The following is a 21,974-nucleotide window of genomic DNA, read 5'->3' as shown; positions in this document are numbered from 1 at the left end:
GTGACAGATACCCATGAAGATAAATAAATTGGTTCATGAGTTAGAATGACAATACACATTTTTCTGACCTTTCTCTTTGGACTTCGGGAACTGAGTTCCATTATGTTTTGTCTTTGTACGTTGAACACTATATTTCCCTTGCTCCCTGTGAAATCTTCTCCAGATTTTCCCTTGTGTTTGTCGTTCTGGAGGACTTACATTCCTATTCACACTGGTGTGACTGAGATCAATTCTATTATTGCTGCTCAGGATTTGATTTGGAACCATTCTGATCTGTGTGACTTACTGAGCAAAAATGGAACTGCTAGGATATGAAAAAAAAAGTAATGCATAAAATGCGAGAGAAACTCAATATTTCTTGGAAATTTTTATTTCTTCATTTTCATTGATGGAGCTGTTAAGATCAATTATTTTTATTTCAGTACATTCTGAATACAACCCTTGGTTTATGAAGCTTACTGACTCATCAATATTTTGACTTAAGTTCTATTATTTTGTGACAGACTTGAGACGTCTATTGGGTCAGTTAGTTTTGTTACCTGGTCTGTGATCACAGTGACTCCATCAGTCAGTGAAGGTTGCTAATTAAATATGCACCACCCCATGACCAGGACATGGACTTAGGCTGAATGTGGCGCTGTGGATTATGGTCTGCTGTCACCTTATGGTAAAGCAGAGCCACCAGTTGGAGCCAAATGATCTGCTCTTGTTTGCTTTCACTGTTGACCATAATAAACAGAATCCAGAGGAAAACAATTCACTCAATTATTTTTGTGTAGCATTCTTAATTATTCCTGAAATATTCACTCATTTTGAAAAGTTATTCTATTTTTCATCATTTGTATCTGCATCTGACTGATGGATATTTTGAAACCCTCAAAGTTTTGAGCCTTTGCCAGCTTTCACTGCTTTTTGGGATGTCTTGTAGGTAGGGCTTCTATACATCTATGAAGGTTTCACCACCTCTCAGGTTACATCAGAGGGCAGCTAGGTAAGCCCTCTGCATCTTGACAAGTTATTGCAGGCAACAGGTACATGCCAGCAAGATTGTTCCAATTTGGTTTCTTTGCAATTGAAAATTAGTCTTAAGTTTGTTGGCTTAAACTAAAAAAAGTGAGGCATCTTTGACTTTTTGAGCATCCTCGCTGGCTTTGTTGAAGAGCTTTGCATTGGATTATCCAGGGGTCTCATTTGGAGCTTTCTCATTTGGAGCTTTCTTCTTGGAGAAAACCCTTCTGGCCTTATATGCAAAAGCAGTGCTTTGTTGGTTTTTTTCTGGGCTGCTTTATTTGTTGTTGACCTTGTAGAGTGTACATGCTCACTCCTGCCTCTCCAGTCACAGAATATGCTTTACAAAAATTTCCTTTTTGTACCATTGCTCCTTCCATTTCAGAAACTCCCAAGGCTCTATCAATATCCCTTGCCTTACCCATTTAGATCCTGTCCTTTGGAAAATATTATGTTAATAGATTTGCATTATATTATGTAATATTATGTTTTTAATTATTATTATTTATTCTTTTATACATAAGAAAAAGAAATAGGAGCAAGCATCGGCCATCTGACCCGCCATGCCTGCTCTGCCACTCAATAAGATCATGGCCATGGACTCATCTCCACCTATCTGCCTTTTCCCCATAACCCTTAATTCCCCTACCATGCAAAAATCTATCGAACTTTGCCTTAAATATATTTACTGAGGTAGTCTCTATTGCTTCATTGGGCAGAGAATTCCACAGGTTTACTCTGTAGGAAAAGCAGTTCCTCCTCATCTCCATCGTAAATCTACTCCCCCAAATCTTGAGGCTATGTCCCCTAGTTCTAGTCTCACCTATCAGTGGAAATAGCTTTCCTGCCTCTATGTTATCTATCCCTTTCATAATTTTGTATGATTCTATAAGATTGCTTCTCATTCTTCTGAATTCCAGTGAGTACAGTCCCAGACGACTCAATCTCCCCTCATAGTCTAATCCACCTCATCTCTGGAATCAACCTGAACCTCCTCTGTACCACCTCCAAAGCCAGTATATCCTTCCGAGTAAGGAGACCAGAACTGCATGCAGTACTCCAGGTGCGGCCTCACCAGTACCCTGTACAATTGCAGCATAACCTCCCTGCTCTTAAATTCAATCCCTCTAGCAATGAAGGCTAACAGTCCATTTGCCTTTTTGACAGCCTGCTGCACCTGCAAAACAACTTTTGTGATTCATGCATAAGCACTCCCAAGTCCCTCTGCACAGCAACGTGCTGCAATTTTTAACCATTTGAATAATAATCTGCTCTTCCATTTTTCCTTCCAAAGTGGATGACCTCGCATTTACCAACATTGTACCCCATCAACCAGACTCTTGCCCACTCACTTAACCTATATCTCTCTGCAGATTCCCCATATCTTCTGCACAATTTGCTTTTTCACTCAATTTAATATCATCAGCAAACTTAGATACACTACACTCAGTTCCCTCTTCCAGAACATTAATGTATATAGTGAACAGTTGTGGACCCAGCACTGACCCCTGTGGCACACCACCTACCACTGATGGCCAACCAGAGTAACCAATCCTCTATTCATGCTAATACATGACCCTCAACTCTATGCATCTTTATCTTATGTGCACCTTATCAAACACCTTCTGGAAATCCAAAAAAATAACATCCATCTGTTTCCCTCTATCCACTGTGCTTGTTATATGCTCAAAGATATCCTCATCATATCTTTTGGGGTTTTTTTTGTGCTGCATCAAATCCAAAGTAACAATTATTTCATTCTGACACTTGTGTGCAGGCAATGACGTTAAACAATCTTGACTCATTGACAGCTTCCAACTCCACTTGTCCTTCCAGCTTTCCTGTTGTCTGTAAGCTACTTGACTGCATCCTTTCTTTTGGTAAGACGTTCACCAATTAAACACTCTACTCTTCAGGTGTCTATGCAACTACTTAAGGGGTTTGGGTCCTAGCACAGAGGCAGTGGAAAGTGTTCTATCTAGACTCGAGGAGCTAATGGATTGGGGAAGAATGAAGTTCAAGACCAAGAAGTCAAGGAGCCTTGTTCTTAGGAGAGGAAAGCTGGTTGACTTTCATTTCACCCTTTGTGGAGAGGAGATTCCATCCATTCAGGACCAACCAGTTAAGAGCCTCGGGCGATGGTACACAGAGGAGCTGAGACACACCAAGAGGGTTCAAGAGACAGGAGAACAGATCAGCAAAGGTCTGACGTCTGTTGAAAAGCCTGGCAAGTTGAAGTTGTGGTGCTTGCAGTACAGACTGATGGCACGGATAATGTGGCCAATAACTGTCTATGAAGTGTCAATGTTCCATGTTGAGGCAATGGAACAGAAGATCAACAAGTATGTGAAGAAGTGGCTTGGAGTACCGAGCAGCCTCACCAATGTTGCAATCCACTGTAGCCAGACAAAGCTTACCAACACAGTGCAATCCCTTGTTGAAGAGGTCAAGGTAGCCAAGGTAAAATCATTCTTGGTGCTTCAAGACTCAAAAGACCATGTCATCAAGAACACCCAGCCGGATGTGAGATCAGGCAGGAAGTGATCAGACCGTGTAGCAGTCGATGAAGCAGAGTCTAGATTGAAGCACAAGGAGACGATTGGGGCTACCCAGTTAGGCCACCAGGGACTTGGGTGGACAAACCACAAGTAGTGGTCGTCTTCTTCAGGTAAGGAGCGCCGTGAGCTTGTAACACAAGAAATACAAGAGGAGAAGAGGTTAACTAAAACAGCTGGCCTGGCCAAACAAGGGGCTTGGACCTGGTGGGAAAGTGTTGAACAACGACATCTGTCTTGGAATGTTCTGTGGCAGATGGAACCGCTCTGCATTTCTTTTCTATGCAGAGCAGTGTACGACCTGCTCCCAACACCTGCCAACCTCAGCACCTGGTATGAAGATAAGACAGACAGGTGTGCTGCTTGTGGCGAGAAGGGAACACTTCAACATATTTTGAGTGCATGCAGAGTCAATCTTTCCAGCGGCATGTACACTTGGAGACATAACAATGTTCTCAAAGTTGTAACAGAAGCGGTTGAGCAGAGAGTACTGCAGCATAACTTATCTCATGCCCCATGCTGCACAGAACATCGTATATCATTTGTGAAAGAAGGCTCCAAGTCAGGGGTGTACAGCACAGGATCACGATCAAGCATACTTTCTTCAGCCAATGATTGGTGTGTTAAGGCCGACCTGGATGGGAAAGGCAGTTTCCGAAGCAAATAGATTTCACAACGTTGTGTCCAGATATAATCATATGGTCTGACACCAGTACAGAAGTGGTTATTGGTGAACTCAGTCTCCTGGGAAGACAACATCGATGAATCCCATGAGCGTAAGTTAACCAAGTATGTAGAATTAAGATCAGAGTGCAGAGACAGAGGGTGGAAGGTCTCATGCTATCCATTCGAAGTAGGCTGCCGTGGGTTTATTGCGTTCACTTTCCAGAAGTGGCTGCGTGACCTTGGTTTCACTAGAAGAGAGATCAAGTCAACCAGCAGGGCTGTAGCTGAGGCAGCAGAGGAAGGATCAGCATGGGTATGGACCAAGTATGTCCAGAAGGGCAGATAGTCAGACAGTGTATACATCTTTTGCAAACCCTTCAGTAGTTGCATAGACACCTGAAGAGCAGATTGTCTGTTGGATGGAAGCGACCAACAACTCTGATAGAGGCAGATGCCAAGTGTTTAAGCTCACCAGTGGGAGGTGGTGCTTTAGCACTGCTGGCCCACCACCTCAAGGGAGTCTTGATCATAAGCGGGCCGAAACTCCCGAAGACAGGTGGCAAATCAACTGATGATCCCACTGGTGATAGCACAGGACAGTTAATATCTTAGTCCGAGTGTATTTTCAATTCAATTCAGCAGCTCTTTCAAATAAACTGGATTCTCTGCAGTGATGCTCTTTCCAACCCCATTCACTATTAGGCCAAACCAGGTCGACAGCGACCAAAAGTCTCCTGTTAACATACTTCTTCCATGAGAAAGATTCTCCTTCCTACTCTCTTTAGAAAAAGTCTGCTGTTTGAACCTCTCTGCTGCTGGAACCCCTGTGAACTGTGACAGTTCAGGAGGTGGCTCACCACTACTTGCTGGAGTGTTGCCTTTCCACTACCCCTACATTTAAAAAGATGAATGAAATCATAAGTACACGTGCTTTGAGTGCCTGTGTGTTTTCTTTGTTAGCCTATTCTCCATGTGATACATTCACCTTTGCATTATTCTGCACCAGGTATGATTGACGGTGCTTCCTAGTCCCTTAATGTCTTTATTGATTACCATCTTGCCATTTTGTGGCTATTTTCCTTTGAATTTATAGCCAAGACCCTGTCTGCCAACCTTCTGTGCCTCTTATACATTCACCTTTCTTCCAACCTGTGACTGTGGGCCCTATTGTTAAGCATCTTGAAACCATCCTCTGTCATTCCTTGTGAATTCGTTCTGTTTTTCCATCCCCTGCTGTTCTTTTAAGACCATGCCTAGACCTTGTCAGAACAGCAGCCATTTTGAGCCCCACTTGAGCTGCCCTTTTGATGTTGAATTGCAGCTAATTTAGTGCTTGGAGCCACATTTTCTAGCAGGTGGTTAAAGCTACTTAGTCTTATTCTAGGCTTAAAAAAAATCATTCCAGGTTAGATACAGACGCAAATCTCAAAGGTGAAAAAGATAGCTTGCATTTAATCTAGTTTGCTATCTATATTCTTTTTATTTTCTTCAGTACTAAAAATACTATTAAAAAAGAAAGGCTTGTTTGATTTATTTTCTTCTTGTGTTTTTGCTTTGAATGGAAACTGGATTTGAATGCAAAGCTCTTGATCCAACTCTAGAAAGGGAGAAAAGTACTTATTGGAGTTTGCTTTTAATGATTTTTCTTTGAATAATCTGATCTACAGTTCAGAGTTTTTACTGACAACATTTTGGTATTCCTCAATGGGGAAGAAGTCATGTGTAATAGGTCTTGGCAGCAGTAATTCCCAGTGCTATTAACTGCCAGAACTCTGAAACACAGCCAAAAAATGTATCCATTTGTATCAGAATGTTACAACATGTAAAGTTTTCATCCTCTCAAAGATTAAAGGGGTATTGTCTGTGTTCATAATACTGACACACTTCAAATATGAATGTTTCCATTTTGAGGGTCAGACTTGCAGATAGCTTTGATATAACTGTCTGAATTTCATAGTGATGAGAAAAAATATATTTATAAAAACTTTAATCCTTTCAAGCCCTTGTTGCTTCAGGCTATTTTATCGCAATAAGCTTGTTTTGCTGAAGACTGTTTTGATTTTATATTGTTATTTTTGAAGTACATCATTTCAGTTTGAAGAAATGATTTATTACAGTGTATCATCAAAATAAATTTTAATGTAAAGTTGGAAAGATGCTTTCGTGGATCGAACCATCTCTTTGAAATAACTGTATACTGGAATAATATTAAATTGCACAGTCACAATGGAGCCCCAACCATATTTCCTTATGACATTGGAGTGCATTCAGCCCTTCAAATTTATGCTGCTTCACAGAGATTCCTCTTAGTCCCATTCACCATTCTCCCATTTCCTTGTAATTTGTTCGCTTCCCCTGCCCCCCATCTCCCCCCAAATACCAATCAATTTCCCTCTCACATCCCACCTACATGAGTAATTTACAGTGGCCAATTAACCCACCGACATGCACATCATTAGGATGTGGGATGACCCAGGCAGTCAGAGGGACAACGTGCAAACACCTCACACGCAGCAGTCACGACTGGCCTTGGGTAACAGGAGCTATGTGGCAGCAACACTGAATGTGGCATCCAGTACTACCCCACAAGTTACAGCACTGCCATTAGCTTTGTACCGGCTAGATCCTTCTGGGTATCCATTTCCCATTGCAGCAAATTACACACAAGTTCCTCAATCCTGCGCCTTCCCGATCTCCTGCATGTATAGTAAACCTCAGGCACATTGTGGAAACAGCTTCGTTTGAGCACTCTGCAGAGAAGCCCCTTTGGATGCTTCTCTGAGTTCGATGAGCCGGATAAATGCTCATGGTTCCAACAACTCTGGTGCCATGTTAACATAGCAGTTAGCATGACACTATTACAGTTCAGGACGTTGGAGTTCAGAGTGCAATCCCAGCATCCTCTGGTACTTCATCCACGTATAATGTCTGGGTTTCCAACAGGTACTCCCAAATTCCAAAGACGTACTGGTTAGTAAGTTAATTGGTCATTGTGAAATATCCTGTAATTAGGCTCGATCAGGTGTTTCCAACCTTTTTTATGCCATGGACCAATACCATTAAGTGTGGCGTGTGGCCAAGTGGTTGGGGCGTTGGACTAGTGATCTGAAGGTCGTGGGTTCGAGCCTCGGCCGGGGCAGTGTGTGTGTCCTTGAGCAAGGCACTTAACCACACAATGCTCCAGTCTACCCAGCTGAGAATGGGTACCAGCAAAAATGCTGGGGGTTAACCTCGCGATAGACTGGCGTCCTATCCAGGTGGGGGAGGGGGGGGTGGAATGAGTCTCGTACTCTCAGTTGCTTCACGCCACGGAAACCGGCATAAGCACCAGCCTGATGGGCCACAAGGCTTGTGACAGACTTTTAAATACCATTAAGCAAGCGATCCATGGACCATGGTTGGGAACCCCTGGGCTAGAGTTAAAAATGGGTGGTTGCTGGTGGCATGGCTCTAAGGACTGGAAAGGCCTATTCCTTGCTGTATCTCTAAATAAAACAAATAATAGGCTTGAATCTTTCCACCAAAATTTCTTGGCTCCCATATATTTACCTGCACAGTTAAAATACTGAAATTAGAGAGTATATATAAAACTAATTTTATACAATAACAAGGACATGGCATGGCAGACCAATTGTATAACTACTTTGGTTCGGTCTTCACTAAGGAGGACATAAATAATCTTCCGGAAATAGTAGGGGACGGAGGGTCCAGTAAGATGGAGGAACTGAGGGAAGTACATGTTAGTAGGGAAGTGGTGTTAGGTAAATCGAAGTGATTAAAGGCAAATAAATCCCCAGGGCCAGATGGTCTGCATCCCAGAGTGCTTAAGGAAGTAGCCCAAGAAATAGTGGATGCATTAGTGTTAATTTTTCAAAACTCTTTAGATTCTGGATTAGTTCCTGAGGATTAGAGGGTGGCTAATGTAACCCCGCTTTTTAAAAAAGGAGGGAGAGAAACCAGGGAGTTATAGACCGGTTAGCCTGACATCGGTGGTGGGGAAAATGCTAGAATCAATTATCAAAGATGTGATAACAGCACATTTGGAAAGCGGTGAAATCATTGGACAAAGTCAGCATGGATTTGTGAAAGGAAAATCATGTCTGACGAATCTTATAGAATTTTTTGAGGATGTAACTAGTAGAGTGGATGGGGAGAACCAGTGGATGTGGTATATTTGGATTTTCAAAAGGCTTTTGACAAGGTCCCACGCAGGAGATTAGTGTGCAAACTTAAAGCAACGGTATTGGGGGTATGGTATTGATGTGGACAAAGAATTGGTTGGCAGACAGGAAGCAAAGAGTGGGAATAAACGGGACCTTTTCAGAATGGCAGGCAGTGACTAGTGGGGTACCTCAAGGCTCAGTGCTGGGACCCCAGTTGTTTACAATATATTAATGAATTAGACAAGGGAATTAAATGCAGCATCTCCAAGTTTGCGGATGACACAAAGCTGGGCGGCAGTGTTAGCTGTGAGGAGGATACTAAGAGGATGCAGGGTGACTTGGATAGGTTAGGTGCAAGGGCAAATTCATGGCAGATGCAATTTAATGTGGATAAATGTGAGGTTATCCACTTTGGTGGCAAGAACAGGAAAACAGATTATTATCTGAATGGTGGCTGATTAGGAAAAGGGGAGGTGCAACAAGACCTGGGTGTCATTGTGCACCAGTCATTGAAAGTGGGCATGCAGGTACAGCAGGTGGTGAAAAAGGCGAATGGGATGTTGGCATTCATAGCAAGAGGATTCGAGCATAGGAGCAGGGAAGTTCTACTGCAGTTGTACAAGGCCTTGGTGAGACCACACCTGGAGTATTGTGTGCAGTTTTGGTCCCCTAATCTGAAGAAAGACATTCTTGCCATAGAGGGAGTACAAAGAAGGTTCACCAGATTGATTCCTGGGATGGCAGGACTTTCATATGAAGAAAGACTGGATCAACTAGGCTTATACTCGCTGGAATTTAGAAAATTGAGGGGAGATCTTATTGAAACGTATAAAATTCTAAAGGGATTGGACAGGCTAGATGCAGGAAGATTGTTCCGGATGTTGGGGAAGTCCAGAACGAGGGGTCACAGTTTAAGGACAAAGGGGAAGCCTTTTAGGACCGAGATGAGGAAAAACTTCTTCACACAGAGAGTGGTGAATCTGTGGAATTCTCTGCCACAGGAAACAGTTGAGGCCAGATCATTGGCTATTTTTAAGAGGGAGTTAGATATGGCCCTTGTGACTAAAGGGATCGGGGGTATGGAGAGAAAGCAGGTACAGGATTCTGAGTTGAGTGATCAGCCATGATCATACTGAATAGCGGTACAGGCTCAAAGGGCCGAATGGCCTACTCCTGCACCTATTTTCTATGTTTCTATTTTAAGGAAAGCATATTGTAGTCATATTCCATTCATTGTGTCTTTGAAGCCCTACCTTAGATTTGGAAGTTGTGCTCCCCTGCAGAAATGTGGCCCTGGGTAGGCTGATAAATGGCTTCACTTGTCAGCTTTCAGTGAAGAGAAGCCTATGTTTTATGATTAACATGGCCCTGTCTTTGCCAGCACTAGGTCAACCTTTGATATGCTACTTCAGCATCAAAAATGGAATAATACTACTGCTCACTCCCCTATAAGATAACAAGAGAGTCTCTCTGCATTAACTGCATTCCAAGCTCCTGCTGTAATTTCACAACTAATTTACAGACTAAATTAATTTTGTCAAAGTAAGATTTATACACATGCAGGACTTCTAACTTTAACCCTTTTGGGTTGGAGGGATGAAAACCAGCCAGATGCACCAATGCAAGCTTAACATTGTGCCAGCAAGCAGCAGAAATAAAAGACATGAATTCTGACAGATTTATGGATACTTTCATTGTAGATCAGCACTGCAGTGATTTACAATCCAGAATATCTCTAGCCAAACAGCTCCAATACCATTACAACTGACAGAAGCATGACAATATAGTTGATTGCTCAGTTATATCTTTTCACAAAAATAGCAGGACAAATTCTTATCCAAATCAATACTGGACTCTTGACCATCAGCAAAGTGTTGGAAGATATTGCCAATGGTGCTATCAAGTTATGCTCACCAATAATCCTCCCAACACTAGTGCACAGTGTACATTTTCCCCAGGATCACATGGCTTCAAATTCTTCACAGTGTTTGGTCCAAACATGGCACAGAAATTTGTTTGGAACACAAAGACGGCACTTGACTCAGAGCAGCATCAATATGCACCAGGAAAACTGAAGTCAACAGGCATAAAAGAAAATGCATTCCACTGGTTGAAGGCATGCCTCTCACAGCTGAGGATGGTTCTTGAAATTTACTCATCATGGGTCTAGGACATCATTGGAGGAGTTCCTCATGCAGTGTCCTAGGGCCAAACATTTTCAGGTGTTTAACCAATGTCCTTAGCTCAGTCATACATGGCTGTTCAAGTGGGAATGATCATTATGCAATCAGCAGTCAGTGCAAGCAGCAAGACTTGGCTAATTTTCAGGCATGGACTGATAAGTGGCAATTAACGTTTACTCCACAGAAGTGTCACGCATTGACTGTCTCCAACAATACATCAACTCTATTAACATAACTAATCTTAGCATCCTCTGTCTGATTGTTGATAGAAACTACAGAATCAGCTATACAAACACTGCGCACGTTATAGGCTTGGTATCTGTTAGCAAGTGATTCACCTCCTCTCACATCTATGCCTTTCAATTGTCTACCGGGTACAAGTCCCGATGAGAGCAAAGCATCCAGGCCAGTGTTTCCAATTTGTTCGGCACCCTGTCCATTCTAAACAATAATTCCCTTCACTAGGGTGTCCACTCCAAAATGTACTGCAGATACTTACCAAAGCTGCTCCCAAACCCTTAAACTCTACCACCAAAAAGGACCATGGCAGCCCCTGTTTGTTCATCCTCCAAGTCCTGCGCCATCCTGAGGTAGATCGTAAAGGCAAATCACCACCAACATTTCTGGAGCAATTGGGATGGTTGGTAAACCCTGACCATTCTAGAGGCGCTCAGATCCTGAAAAATGAATGAAAACAGCGGAAAATACTGGAAACTCTCAGCAGATCAGGCAGCATCTACGGAAAAGAGAAACAGAGTTAACATTTCAGATCAAAAATGTTTAATCAGACCTGAGAAAGATGTAGATTGTTTTCTCTCTTTCCCAGTTCTGACAGTGTCTTTGAATTGAAACATTGACACAGTCTCTCTGCAAATGTTGCCTGACCCTTTGAGTGTTTCGAACAGTTTCTGCCTTTCTCACAGATCTGCAGATTTTTCTTAATATGCCATCTGAAAATTGTAATTATCTGCTGGCTTGATCTAGTTTTAATTACTAAAGTAGACCTTTTTAATGCATCCTACTGAAGAATTTTCAGCAGTTATGATGTGGGGTAGAACAAGCCCAATTTTGTCATCCTAGTGCTTTGTAGCTAATCGTAGGTAATATTTTTTCCTTCCCAGCCTTGTAGGTCATTGCTTTGTTTGTATTTAAAAGCTACTCGTTGGCTTTAATAATAGTTGATTGTTGATGGATTGCAAACTATAGTGCAAAGATTGTTAATATTGTTCCCACTCCATGATTTTATGAATTGCTATTAACATTACATTTGGAACCTTGGCTTCTTTTACAGTGTCCTTTGAGTGCAGCCAGCAATGAAAACCACACTCCAGAGAGTCTTTGCAATTTCCATTACATTATCATTTTCTGTCTACCTGACAGAAATATGGGCTTTTGTAATGATTTATTATAATGTATTATGAATAAACATTAAGATTCAAAGAAATTTTCACAACCCTATTTTTTGTGCATTTTATCTTGCACACAACTTACATTTGCATTTCAAGGTGATTCAGAACTATGTATATTATTCAAATAGCTGTTTCATGTTTGAAGTTATTTGATGCATGGGAGGGTCCTTATCATTTGGATCATCTCTAGATTATTTATAGACCATTTTACAACATCTAAATTGAAACTTTCCTGTTTTTAGTTTATTTCTCCATTTTCGTAACATATTAAACACGAAGTATTTCATTGGTATACAGCAAGTCTCAATTTGCAACTACTTTTCCAAAACATGCACCCAAGTTATTACAGATTTTTTGCTATCTCTCCACCTCCATACCCTTTTCAGTCAGCACATTAACTTGTTCATCAGCATGAATACATCTGACAATGCTTGCCAATATTAATAGATTGGCAATAAATATAATTTGCTCCCATTACATTTCAGAAGAAAATTGCTTACTGTGTTCTATGAAAGAAACACAGATCTAGAATATGAAAGTAGTGCGGCACAAACCATTTAAATGGTAATTTGTTTTCCTCAAGCAGATTTGTGGATAGGTTTTCCTTCATGTGTTTAAACCTACATAGCATCTCATACATTTGCTTTTGAATGTTTGCAATAAAAATCAAAATATCTGTTATGTGATATGAGGTATCAGCCCACTGAGTGTATTCCAGCTCTCTGCAGAGCAATGCCATCAGTTCCATGCCTCCATTTTATCCACTCCCTTTTGAAACCATTGATCATCTTGGCTTTCAGCCCGTACAGAGAAAGTTCTAGGTTATTGTCACTTGGTGTCTTTTTTAAATTCCTTACATAGATCGTGTATATTTTGCCCAAAATTTGCTCATTTCTTCATATGTTTTCGTATGTTCTTCTTTGACTTCGGAAGGCAGCTGTGTAATATTTCCCTGGATCTTGATGAATTTCTGAAAGTCATGCAGATTTGTTAAACAGAACTTAAAGCTAGCAGGATTTCTGGCATCATAGAATGCCCAGTAGTTGCTAAGCCTTTTGAGTGAGTACCTAGATGTGATTGTGACTGTAACCTGTAATGTTCACGCTTTTTTCTGTGATGGTTCTATGTGTTTCATAGGTGTGCTTTGGTCTATCTCTTTCTTAGGCTTTAGCTGTCTTGTCCAATTTGAATCAGACACTGAGAAATAGCTATCAAAAAATGGCTTGAGCCAAGCAAATTTAAATGCCAACCGTTAAGCCAAAAATAATCTATACAGTAATTGAGCCACAAGCGTGTCAAAGTGGGTTTTCTATAGACTATGTATTGGTTTCCATGGCAGTGGACTGTATCTGTTCTCTGATTTTGCACCAAGAAGTACATTATGTGAACCTGGGAAGTAACAGTTGCATGTTTTTTTTTAAACTGTTGGTGCTCCAGCTCTGCAGATAAAGATTGTATTCCCTTCTAACTTCAAGAGATTTCTATTTCAGTTGGTACTGAGATTTTTAATTATTTTTTATTTAGAGATACAGCACCCGAACCCACTCTGTCCAATTATACACATGACCAATTAACCTACTAACCATACATATTCTTCACTGGCTCAAACCAATAACTGATTCAATATCCATATCCAGTTTTAATATAACAGTTCAAGAGCAAAGCACACTTGCTAATGTGTAATTGTATAGGCTACTCTTTAACGGAAATTAGAACAGGATGAATAAACTTCTTGGGCTTCCAGCCAGGTGCAGATATCGATTAGAACCGATGTTTCAGTGACAAACTCTGCCATCTTCAGATGAAGAGTTTATTTGTCATATATGCTGGGAAAGTACTAGATCCCTTTTGTTTTTAGAGCAGGACAGTTAATAGTTTGCTTTCTACTTAATTGGCTATAGCTTATTTTTATATTTTTAAATGAAGTTAATTTCAGTCATCTTATACATATTTTAAGTAATGACGAGTTTGTTTCTCACATGTTAAGATGGAATCTTCTAAGCTCCCTGTTGACCATTGCTTTGACGACATGGAACATAATCTGTGTTTTTTATTAACATAATACATTGGTTAGATCATTTCAAGTCCTCTTTAGGGAAAAAGAAACAATAGCATTAGAAATATACATGCTGTGAATTGTTAAGAAGAAAATTTTGTGTTTGAATAATTTTCTTATAAATGTTTAATTTCAGGGAGAGCCAATTACATTTTGTGAAGAGAGTTATGTGGCCCATCGAGCCAGCACTATAAAACACTTCCTTCAAAATGCTGTGCAACTTCAACTCTTCAAGCAGGTACAATTAAAACAGGAATTTATTTTAATATGAAAAAGCTGCTGGGGCAATACTATGTACTTGGAGAGGAAAATCCTGCACTGAGAACAGAAAAGGGTCCAAGTTTGGCTGGTGTTGACACAGTCTGAAAAGCCTCATTTTGCTCCATACAGTTATCTTGATCAATATAGGCTGTAGAAATGCTGAAATTGTGCCAAAAAAAAAGGGAATGAGGTACAATGCTAGAGCTTTCAGGAATGAACACAACAACATACAAATAGTGTTGCCATTGTGCGGGGACTCACCTACACTAGGCTAATGCAGGTTTAAAGGTGAAACTTGCAGAAAATGCAATAAAGTAGGACAGATACAAAGAGCATGTCAGGTAGACAGAAATAAATGGATTGCACAAGGAAGAGAAAAAGCTTTAAAAAATCAAGTTGCAGTTTCAAAAAGAGCGCTGATCTGCAAGCTGTTGATGGAAAAATCTGATCATGATGAGAGTGAAAATGGACTGGGTAGCCTTGAGAGTTACAAAGTGAAAACTAACAAGAGACAACCACAATGGCTTACACCAGAAGTGAATTAGTTAAAATGGAATTGGACCCTGGCTCAGCTATTGCAGTCATTTCACAAAATGAGTTTGAACAGTATTTCAAAGGTACTGAACTGAAGCCTGCAGATATCCAACTAAGAACTTACACTAGAGAAAAGATAAATCCTGTGGGAATGACATTTGTAACAGTGAAATACAATAACCAACGGGCCACATTGGTCTTGTATGTGGTAAAAGCAGAAGGGCCAACATTGTGGGGCTACTGTGCTCCACCCTTTGAAGTCATTACCACTGATCGGGAAGAAACGACAATGAACAAAACAGTGTGAGGTGGTGTTCCAAAAGACAAAAGGAAATGGTGACGTCAGACCCCGTACTTACACATTGCGATCCACCTTATTCTTTGAAGCTTGCCTGTGATGCTTCGCCTTATGGAATAGATGTAATCATGTCACGTGTCATGATGGAAATGAACACCCCATACCCTTTGCATTACTGTCTTTCCGCAGCAGAGAAAAATTACACACAGATTGACAGAGAAGCCTTGAATCTGGCTTGGAGTGTAAAACATTTCAACCAGAACTTGTAAGGGTGAGAGTTTTATCTTCATTACTGCTTTCAACAATTAGTGTCCATTTTCAATCCATGGAAGGGTGTTTCACTAACTGCAGCACAAATACAGAGATGGGTTCTATTTCTTGGAGGACACAATTACAAGATCAAATTCAAGAGGATATCTAATCATGGAAATGCTGATGAATTGTTCTGTTTACCATTGGCAAAGGAAATACCTGAAAAAATTTACCAAAAAGGATACTCCTCTTGACATATTCTCCCTAATGTAAATCAAAAATCACCCTATTACAGTGGAGATGATCAAAAGGAACACCAGAAAAGGCCCCACACTCTCAGTTCTTCATGTCCACCCAAAATGACTGGAATGTACAGCAGAAATTCTATTTCCCCCATCTTTACCAGCACCAGAGTGAGCTTGCTCTTGGCAGGGGTTACCTTATGTGGGGATTGACCGTTGCTGTACCATCCAAGCTGAAAGCTTACGTGTTGGAGGAGCTACAAGTCAGTCATCTAGGCAAGGTCAAAATAAAAGCGTTAGCTCATAGCTTTGTCTGCTGGCCTAGGATAGATCAACAGATTGAGCAGCTTGCTCGGGATGCCAACACGTCCAGAGGAACGGTGTCCAGAGCTGTCGGAACCACTTCCTGCAGTCCCAGAGTCAACTCCTACCACCACCACGGAGGAGGCCTCAGAACCTGAGATTGCTTCACAGTCACAAGTCTCTCCTGCTACCGGTTATATGTAAGACATACATATGAAGGGCATACGTCATTATGCCACCATGTCATATCTGCATACCTCAGTAAACATGAAGTGTACATGAGTTATCTCCTGCTCCATGGTTTTCTTTCAATTAGCTTTATGTTTTGGAATTACAAAGCATAACAGTGGCCATTAGGGATCTTCAAAATTATGATGACAGGTGCCAGCCAGACTTTGGGGAGGATGCTTCCACTTCTTGGGAGGGATCCTAATTATGACTTTCATTAATAACTCCAATAGGGAATTCAAGAGGAATTCTTTGTCGAGAGTGCGGTTTAAATTTGGAGCACAGAGTAATTGAGGCAATTAGCTTCATGGGTAGATAGATAAATGCTCAAGGGAGAAGTTCTTTGTGGGTAGAGATCACATCACTGTTCAGAGAAAGACTAGGACTTGCAGAACTTGTGGGTGGAATGTGAAGTTGGCTCACTGCTTTATCTCTCGCATCTGTCAACCCTGAGGAACTGAGGAGGCATAAGCCTCATGGTATTTGGTGGGTGGAGGGTGTGTCACCTGTGTACTGCAATTAGTTCATTAGTTTTCAAAGCATCTCTGAAAAATACTACATCGAATTTGTGATTGTTTCCTCGAGCCATGTTTCTCTACATATTCTCCTTCCCTGAGTTATTCTCAATTTGAGTTTTCTGGGGTGTATAACTCCTTTAGAGGTATCAGTCTGTCAGTACATTTCTCTCACTAATGATCTAAAACACTCCACCTCAATTCTGTTTGCATTATAATGAAGTACAAAGAAGCCATTTTGAACCATTGTCTCTCAGCTGAGTCTTCAGAGGAGTATCTAATTAATCTCTCTTCCTCTTATTTTCTTCACAGTTCTATTATACTTCTGTTCCTCTCTCAAAGCTATTTATCCAAACTTTTGCAAGTTGTCAATGACCTGCTTCCACCATTAAAATCACAACTGGCAGCTATTGTTCCTAATCTACCCTGGTTCATATGCTAATCACTTTGAATCTTAATCCTCTGCTTAATGCACTTTTTGTAATTTGAAGTAGTTTGTTCCTCTTTCATCTTCAAAAATACTTCATCATTATCAAACCTCTTCCAAATGTTCTCTGATGCAAAGGGGGCAATCTTCAATTCTTCACCTAACTGAGATTCCTCATCAAACTCGTATCCGGATCTATTTCTTGTGTGTTGACATTTTTTAAATTAAGAGCTTTTAATTTTCTCTAAAATTCCATAAACACCAGTTTTAGAAAATCATGGGTACTGGAGCAGATCATTCCACTATTTGGATATCCTTCTACACGTTTTTGTCTTTCGATGATGTTTTCCTGACACTCAAGAAGAAGTGTGGAGGTTGTGAAGGACGGTAAGAGAAGGGAACGGTCATGCTGATGCTGAGGACCTAAATTACTATCTATAACATCTGTCTTGTGTTGTTGAGTTCATTCTTAGGACATAAAATTCTCCTCCACAATATCCACAACTCTGTGCATGAAACTTCCCTTCTTATGTTTTTGATTTAACTCTACTCAGCATTTCTGAATCATAAGGCCAAATAGTTTTACACCACTTTTCAAAAGTTGTTATTCACATCTTCGTTCTTGCGTGTTTGCTAACTGATTACCAAATGCATTAACAGATGAGTATTACCTCATTTTGAGAGGTAAATATGTACTGAGTAAGTTGTTGTACAACATCTGTTTAGACATCGATAATTTGTCTCGTGTTGTAAGTTGATGTGATTTAGTAGTATGTGGAGAATGACAATGAATCAAGTGCTATCTCATGGCAGAAGAATTTCTTGAGTTTTCAGAGCGATAGCAGCCAGCACTTCAAAGGCACTTGAGCTCTGTGGTAGCTCAGTTGTCTTTATCTTATTCTGCTCAACGTGAAATCCAATAAAATACGCTGATCTGACCATGAACCAAGGCCTTTCTTCTTGGAAAAGGGCCCATTTAAAATAAGTAGGACTTTGTCCAAAAAAGTTATAGAATATCTGCCTGGTTTCTATCATTTGTATGCCATTTTCTTCTGCCATTGTTTTGATTTTTCAGGAATTTAGCTTATTTCATATTAGCAACTGAACTCACAGCATCAGCTTACCAATGACTGCAGTACATCTACATTCAGTATGAGCAGTCCATTTCACATTTAGCTTCTATCTGAATCTTCCTTGATATTCGGGATAGTTTTACTCTATTTCTTTCACTGTCAAAGAAATATTTTTCACCATAAATAAAGTGAATGGTCACGGTCCTTTTCCCAGGGTAAGGGGGTGTAGAAGTGAAGAGCATCGATTTAGGGTTGGAAGGAAAAGAGTTAAAGGTGACCTTAGTTGTACATTTTACACACAGAAGGTGGTTGACATATGGAACAAGCTGCCAGAGAGCATAATTGTGCCTGTCTCTACCATAACTTTTAAAAGACATCTGGATAAGTGCATGAATAGGAAAGGTTTGGAGCAGGGTTTCCCAACCTTTTTTATGCCATGAACCCCGACTATTAACAAGGCGTCTGTGGACCCCAGGTTGGGAATCACTGGTTTAGAGGACCTGGTCCGAACGCAGGGAAGTGGAAATAATTCAGGGTATCAGTTAGGTTGGGCCAAAGGGCCTGTTCTTAGTTCAAGTTTAATTGTCATTCAACCATACATGAATACAGCCAAATGAAATGGCATTATTCCAGGGCCAAGGGCAGCACACAATACCGGCTGTCACACACAGCACAAATCACATATAGCACACATACAGTAAGATAGCAAGCACATAGAAGATCGGTAAGATACAGTCACACAAAAAAATATATCGTCCAAGACCCTGAGTCCAAGAATGTTGCAAAAATCTGCAGTCAAGCACAATACGGCTTGTCTTCTGCCGAGAAAACACTAGGGAGCAACACTGGCTCCAACTTGGATGTCGTGCCACATTGCCTCCTCCAATGGAGCGCAGCATCACTGATGCCTCTTCCCTGAGTGGCTGTAAACAGATGATGCTGCAGCTTGAGGCCTAGTCCCCACTACGAATGAGGCCACGCAGCTCCCGTCACCTGCCGATAAATTAGTGAATCGGACTTGCAGCATCCCGCATTAACAGTGTCCAACAGGGTCTCGTGATCCCAAGAAAAGCGACTTAGACTGATCACTTGCTGTTGGACTGCAGACCTCCTTCACACACCAATGCCTCTGATGCAGCACGATCCTCACCAAGACCAGCTCCTTCAGTTTCTCTGCCAACGGGCAACTCACTAACGGGGTAGACCTACAGTACTTTAAGTTCTTATGTCCAACAGGGTTTTGCGATCATTAAAAAATACGTTTAAAAAGGAAAATACACCTTTGATTGACCCCATAGCAGCTGCTGTGATTGTACACGCTGATATCTTACTGTACGCTCTGAACACCCTGTGCTGTATGACTTGTGAAATCTATGAATCTATTTCCATTGATTATGCTAATGCCAGTCAGTCAAAAAGAACAGCTACTTTCTGGCCTAAATGTTTTTAAATGGTGATTGATGCTATCAAACTGCAACAAGATGATTGGAGGCTTTTTTAAATGTTCTGTAAATTTTGAAGGGTTTATCATGAAATAGGTTGAAATCTTTTGGAATTGTACATATTATTTAATGAGATCTGATCATCTGAAAAAGTTATGAACTGAATTAGCAATACAAGGCTATATATTTTAACATGCCCTTATAATACTTGCAAATTAAGTTGTCTGGTACAAAGCCTTGAGATTTTGAATTTTACCTCCCAAGAAATGACCTGTGTTTTCTTTGTTTCTCATGCTGGGGTGTGAAAAAGAAGGCAACACTACAGACAAATTCTGTTAACTGAAGTTGGCTTCAAACATTCAACATTAGACCAAAAGCATACATTTCATCTGAATACTCCATAACGTAGTAATATTGATTTGTATTTTCTGTGGGATTTGTAGGCGTTAACTAAATTTTTGTGTAAGAAAACCAACAGTTTGAGTTCCCTTGGTTTGAAAGCTAAACTCAAAGGAGTTTTGTTTTGTAAGTTCCAGACAGTAAACTTTTAAAGCTCTGTCCTGAAGTATGCTAAAATCTTTCAAAGTTGTGATTTTTTTTACGATAGCTTGAGCCACAAGGCTGCCAAAGTGGATTTTCTTTAGGCCATGTATTGGATCCAATGGCAATGGGCTATGTCAGTTCTCTGATGTTTCACAAATAGTTACATTGTGTGAACCTGACAACTGACCATTGGATTTGTTCTTAAACTGTTAGTGCTCCAGCTCAGCAGATAAATTGTGTTCCTTCAGATAAGCATGCATAGCAGGAGGCTAAAATCTTCCCAATCTTAGCTGCATTTTTCCCATCCGTCAAAGGTCGATTCTTGTATTCACGCAAGAGCTAGCTGAGAATAACTAACTGTCCATGGACCATTGATTCATCCTCAAGCCCTTCCCGATCACGGAACACTGTTTCCGTGTGAAACTTGATGATGCTAATCAGGGAGTGGGATTGCTCTATGAGCTAGCGTTAACCTGATGATTTGAAATGAATCTTGTAATATGCAGTGTAAACAAAAAATGAATATGTTTTGGTTTTCCTTTTTAAAATGAACTAAACTGGAATAATCTAACTCACCCACTACTTACGCTTTTTATTTCTTTCCAGTTTCTTCACTGAATCTTGCACTTTTTATCTTTTAGTTTATTGATGGCAGATTGGAAAAATTAAATGCAGGGAAAGGATTTTCTGATATTTTTGAAGATGAGATCACTGCTGGAGGCTATAGTGGAGGTAAGAATCTAAAAGTATATATCTTCATTGTTAATATTTTAGAGATGTTCTAGTTTTATACCCCTTGAGATTGTCACATTTCAAATGACACAAATCCACCCACCTTCCCTTTTTCTTGGTCTAGATTAATGGCTGATCTGGCCATTGATCAGTCACTAGATCACTGATTTTGTTCGAGGTGACTTGATTTTGTTTTGTTGGGATAGTGATTGCTTTCAAATGCTGACATTATTGTAGAAGAGCACTGTGATTTTGGATTACTTGCTCAGTTTTGTGCACTAATTCAGGAATAGGCAGTGGGTGTTTATGAACATTATAGAATAATCGGGGTCAGAGTAATGTTGTAGCATTTGTATATAAAATGGAGAGTGGGAGGTTTTGGTCTTAACTGAAAGGTGAGATTTTTAAATGACTTTTGGAAACTTTGTTTTCATACTTAGAAAGGAAAATGAATCATATTCTTAAAACAGCCCCATATTTCCTCTAAATTTTGAAAATATGAACATTAACTTTGCTCTTCTATAGCTTACCAGAAAGAAATATTAATCTATTTTTCTTCGTAATTTCACTGTTCTGCTTATCCTTGGTATTCGTTTGGGTTAATCCTCTGTGAACTGATTTCAATGCATTAATAGCTGTAATAATGGATTTTTTTCCCCAAATTAATCCACAGGAAGTTCGAAGTCTTATCAGCAATGGATCTGCACAGTCAAGGTGAGACTAGGTACACCTTCTTTTGATTTTATGCCCTTATTCTGATTCTGATTCTAATTCCGATTTTTTTTCTTTGCAGAAAGGTGGAGCTCTAATAAATACAGTAATGACAAAAGCAAATCCTGCAATGAAAACAGCATACAAATATGTAAGTCTCTTCATGGAATACTTGCAGCTAAATGTAAGCATGCTACCCACAAAGTGGGGCATTTGACGTGAGTCTTGCTGAAGAACAAAATGATCCTTAACTTTAAATGTGCCACAGTCCCTGATCACTTTGGTTGTTAAATCTCTATTTTCTTTTTTCTCAGATGTGTAATATCTGAAGGTGTGTCCCCAACACCCTATTTTACAGAGAGGTCCAAATATT

The 21,974-nt window shown here is 40.3% G+C and overlaps 1 protein-coding gene across 3 annotated transcripts in view; it reads left to right on the top strand.

Moving 5' to 3' along the window:
* The window catches only part of dennd1b (DENN/MADD domain containing 1B), a 330,960-nt gene that overhangs the window by 267,129 nt on the left and 41,857 nt on the right, over nucleotides 1-21,974 (top strand). For all 3 annotated transcript variants that reach the window (XM_063063866.1, XM_063063865.1, XM_063063864.1), the window contains 4 exons: nucleotides 14,177-14,278; nucleotides 20,800-20,890; nucleotides 21,564-21,604; nucleotides 21,684-21,752. In XM_063063866.1, the coding sequence (XP_062919936.1) occupies nucleotides 14,177-14,278; nucleotides 20,800-20,890; nucleotides 21,564-21,604; nucleotides 21,684-21,752 (303 nt within the window). The remainder of the gene's footprint in view (nucleotides 1-14,176; nucleotides 14,279-20,799; nucleotides 20,891-21,563; nucleotides 21,605-21,683; nucleotides 21,753-21,974) is intronic.

This window comes from Mobula hypostoma, chromosome 12 (genome assembly GCF_963921235.1).
Source record: "Mobula hypostoma chromosome 12, sMobHyp1.1, whole genome shotgun sequence".
NCBI classification, from domain to species: Eukaryota; Metazoa; Chordata; class Chondrichthyes; order Myliobatiformes; family Myliobatidae; genus Mobula; species Mobula hypostoma.
The sequence above is the reverse complement of the archived record's forward strand: the minus strand, read 5'-3'. Positions and strand labels throughout refer to the sequence as shown.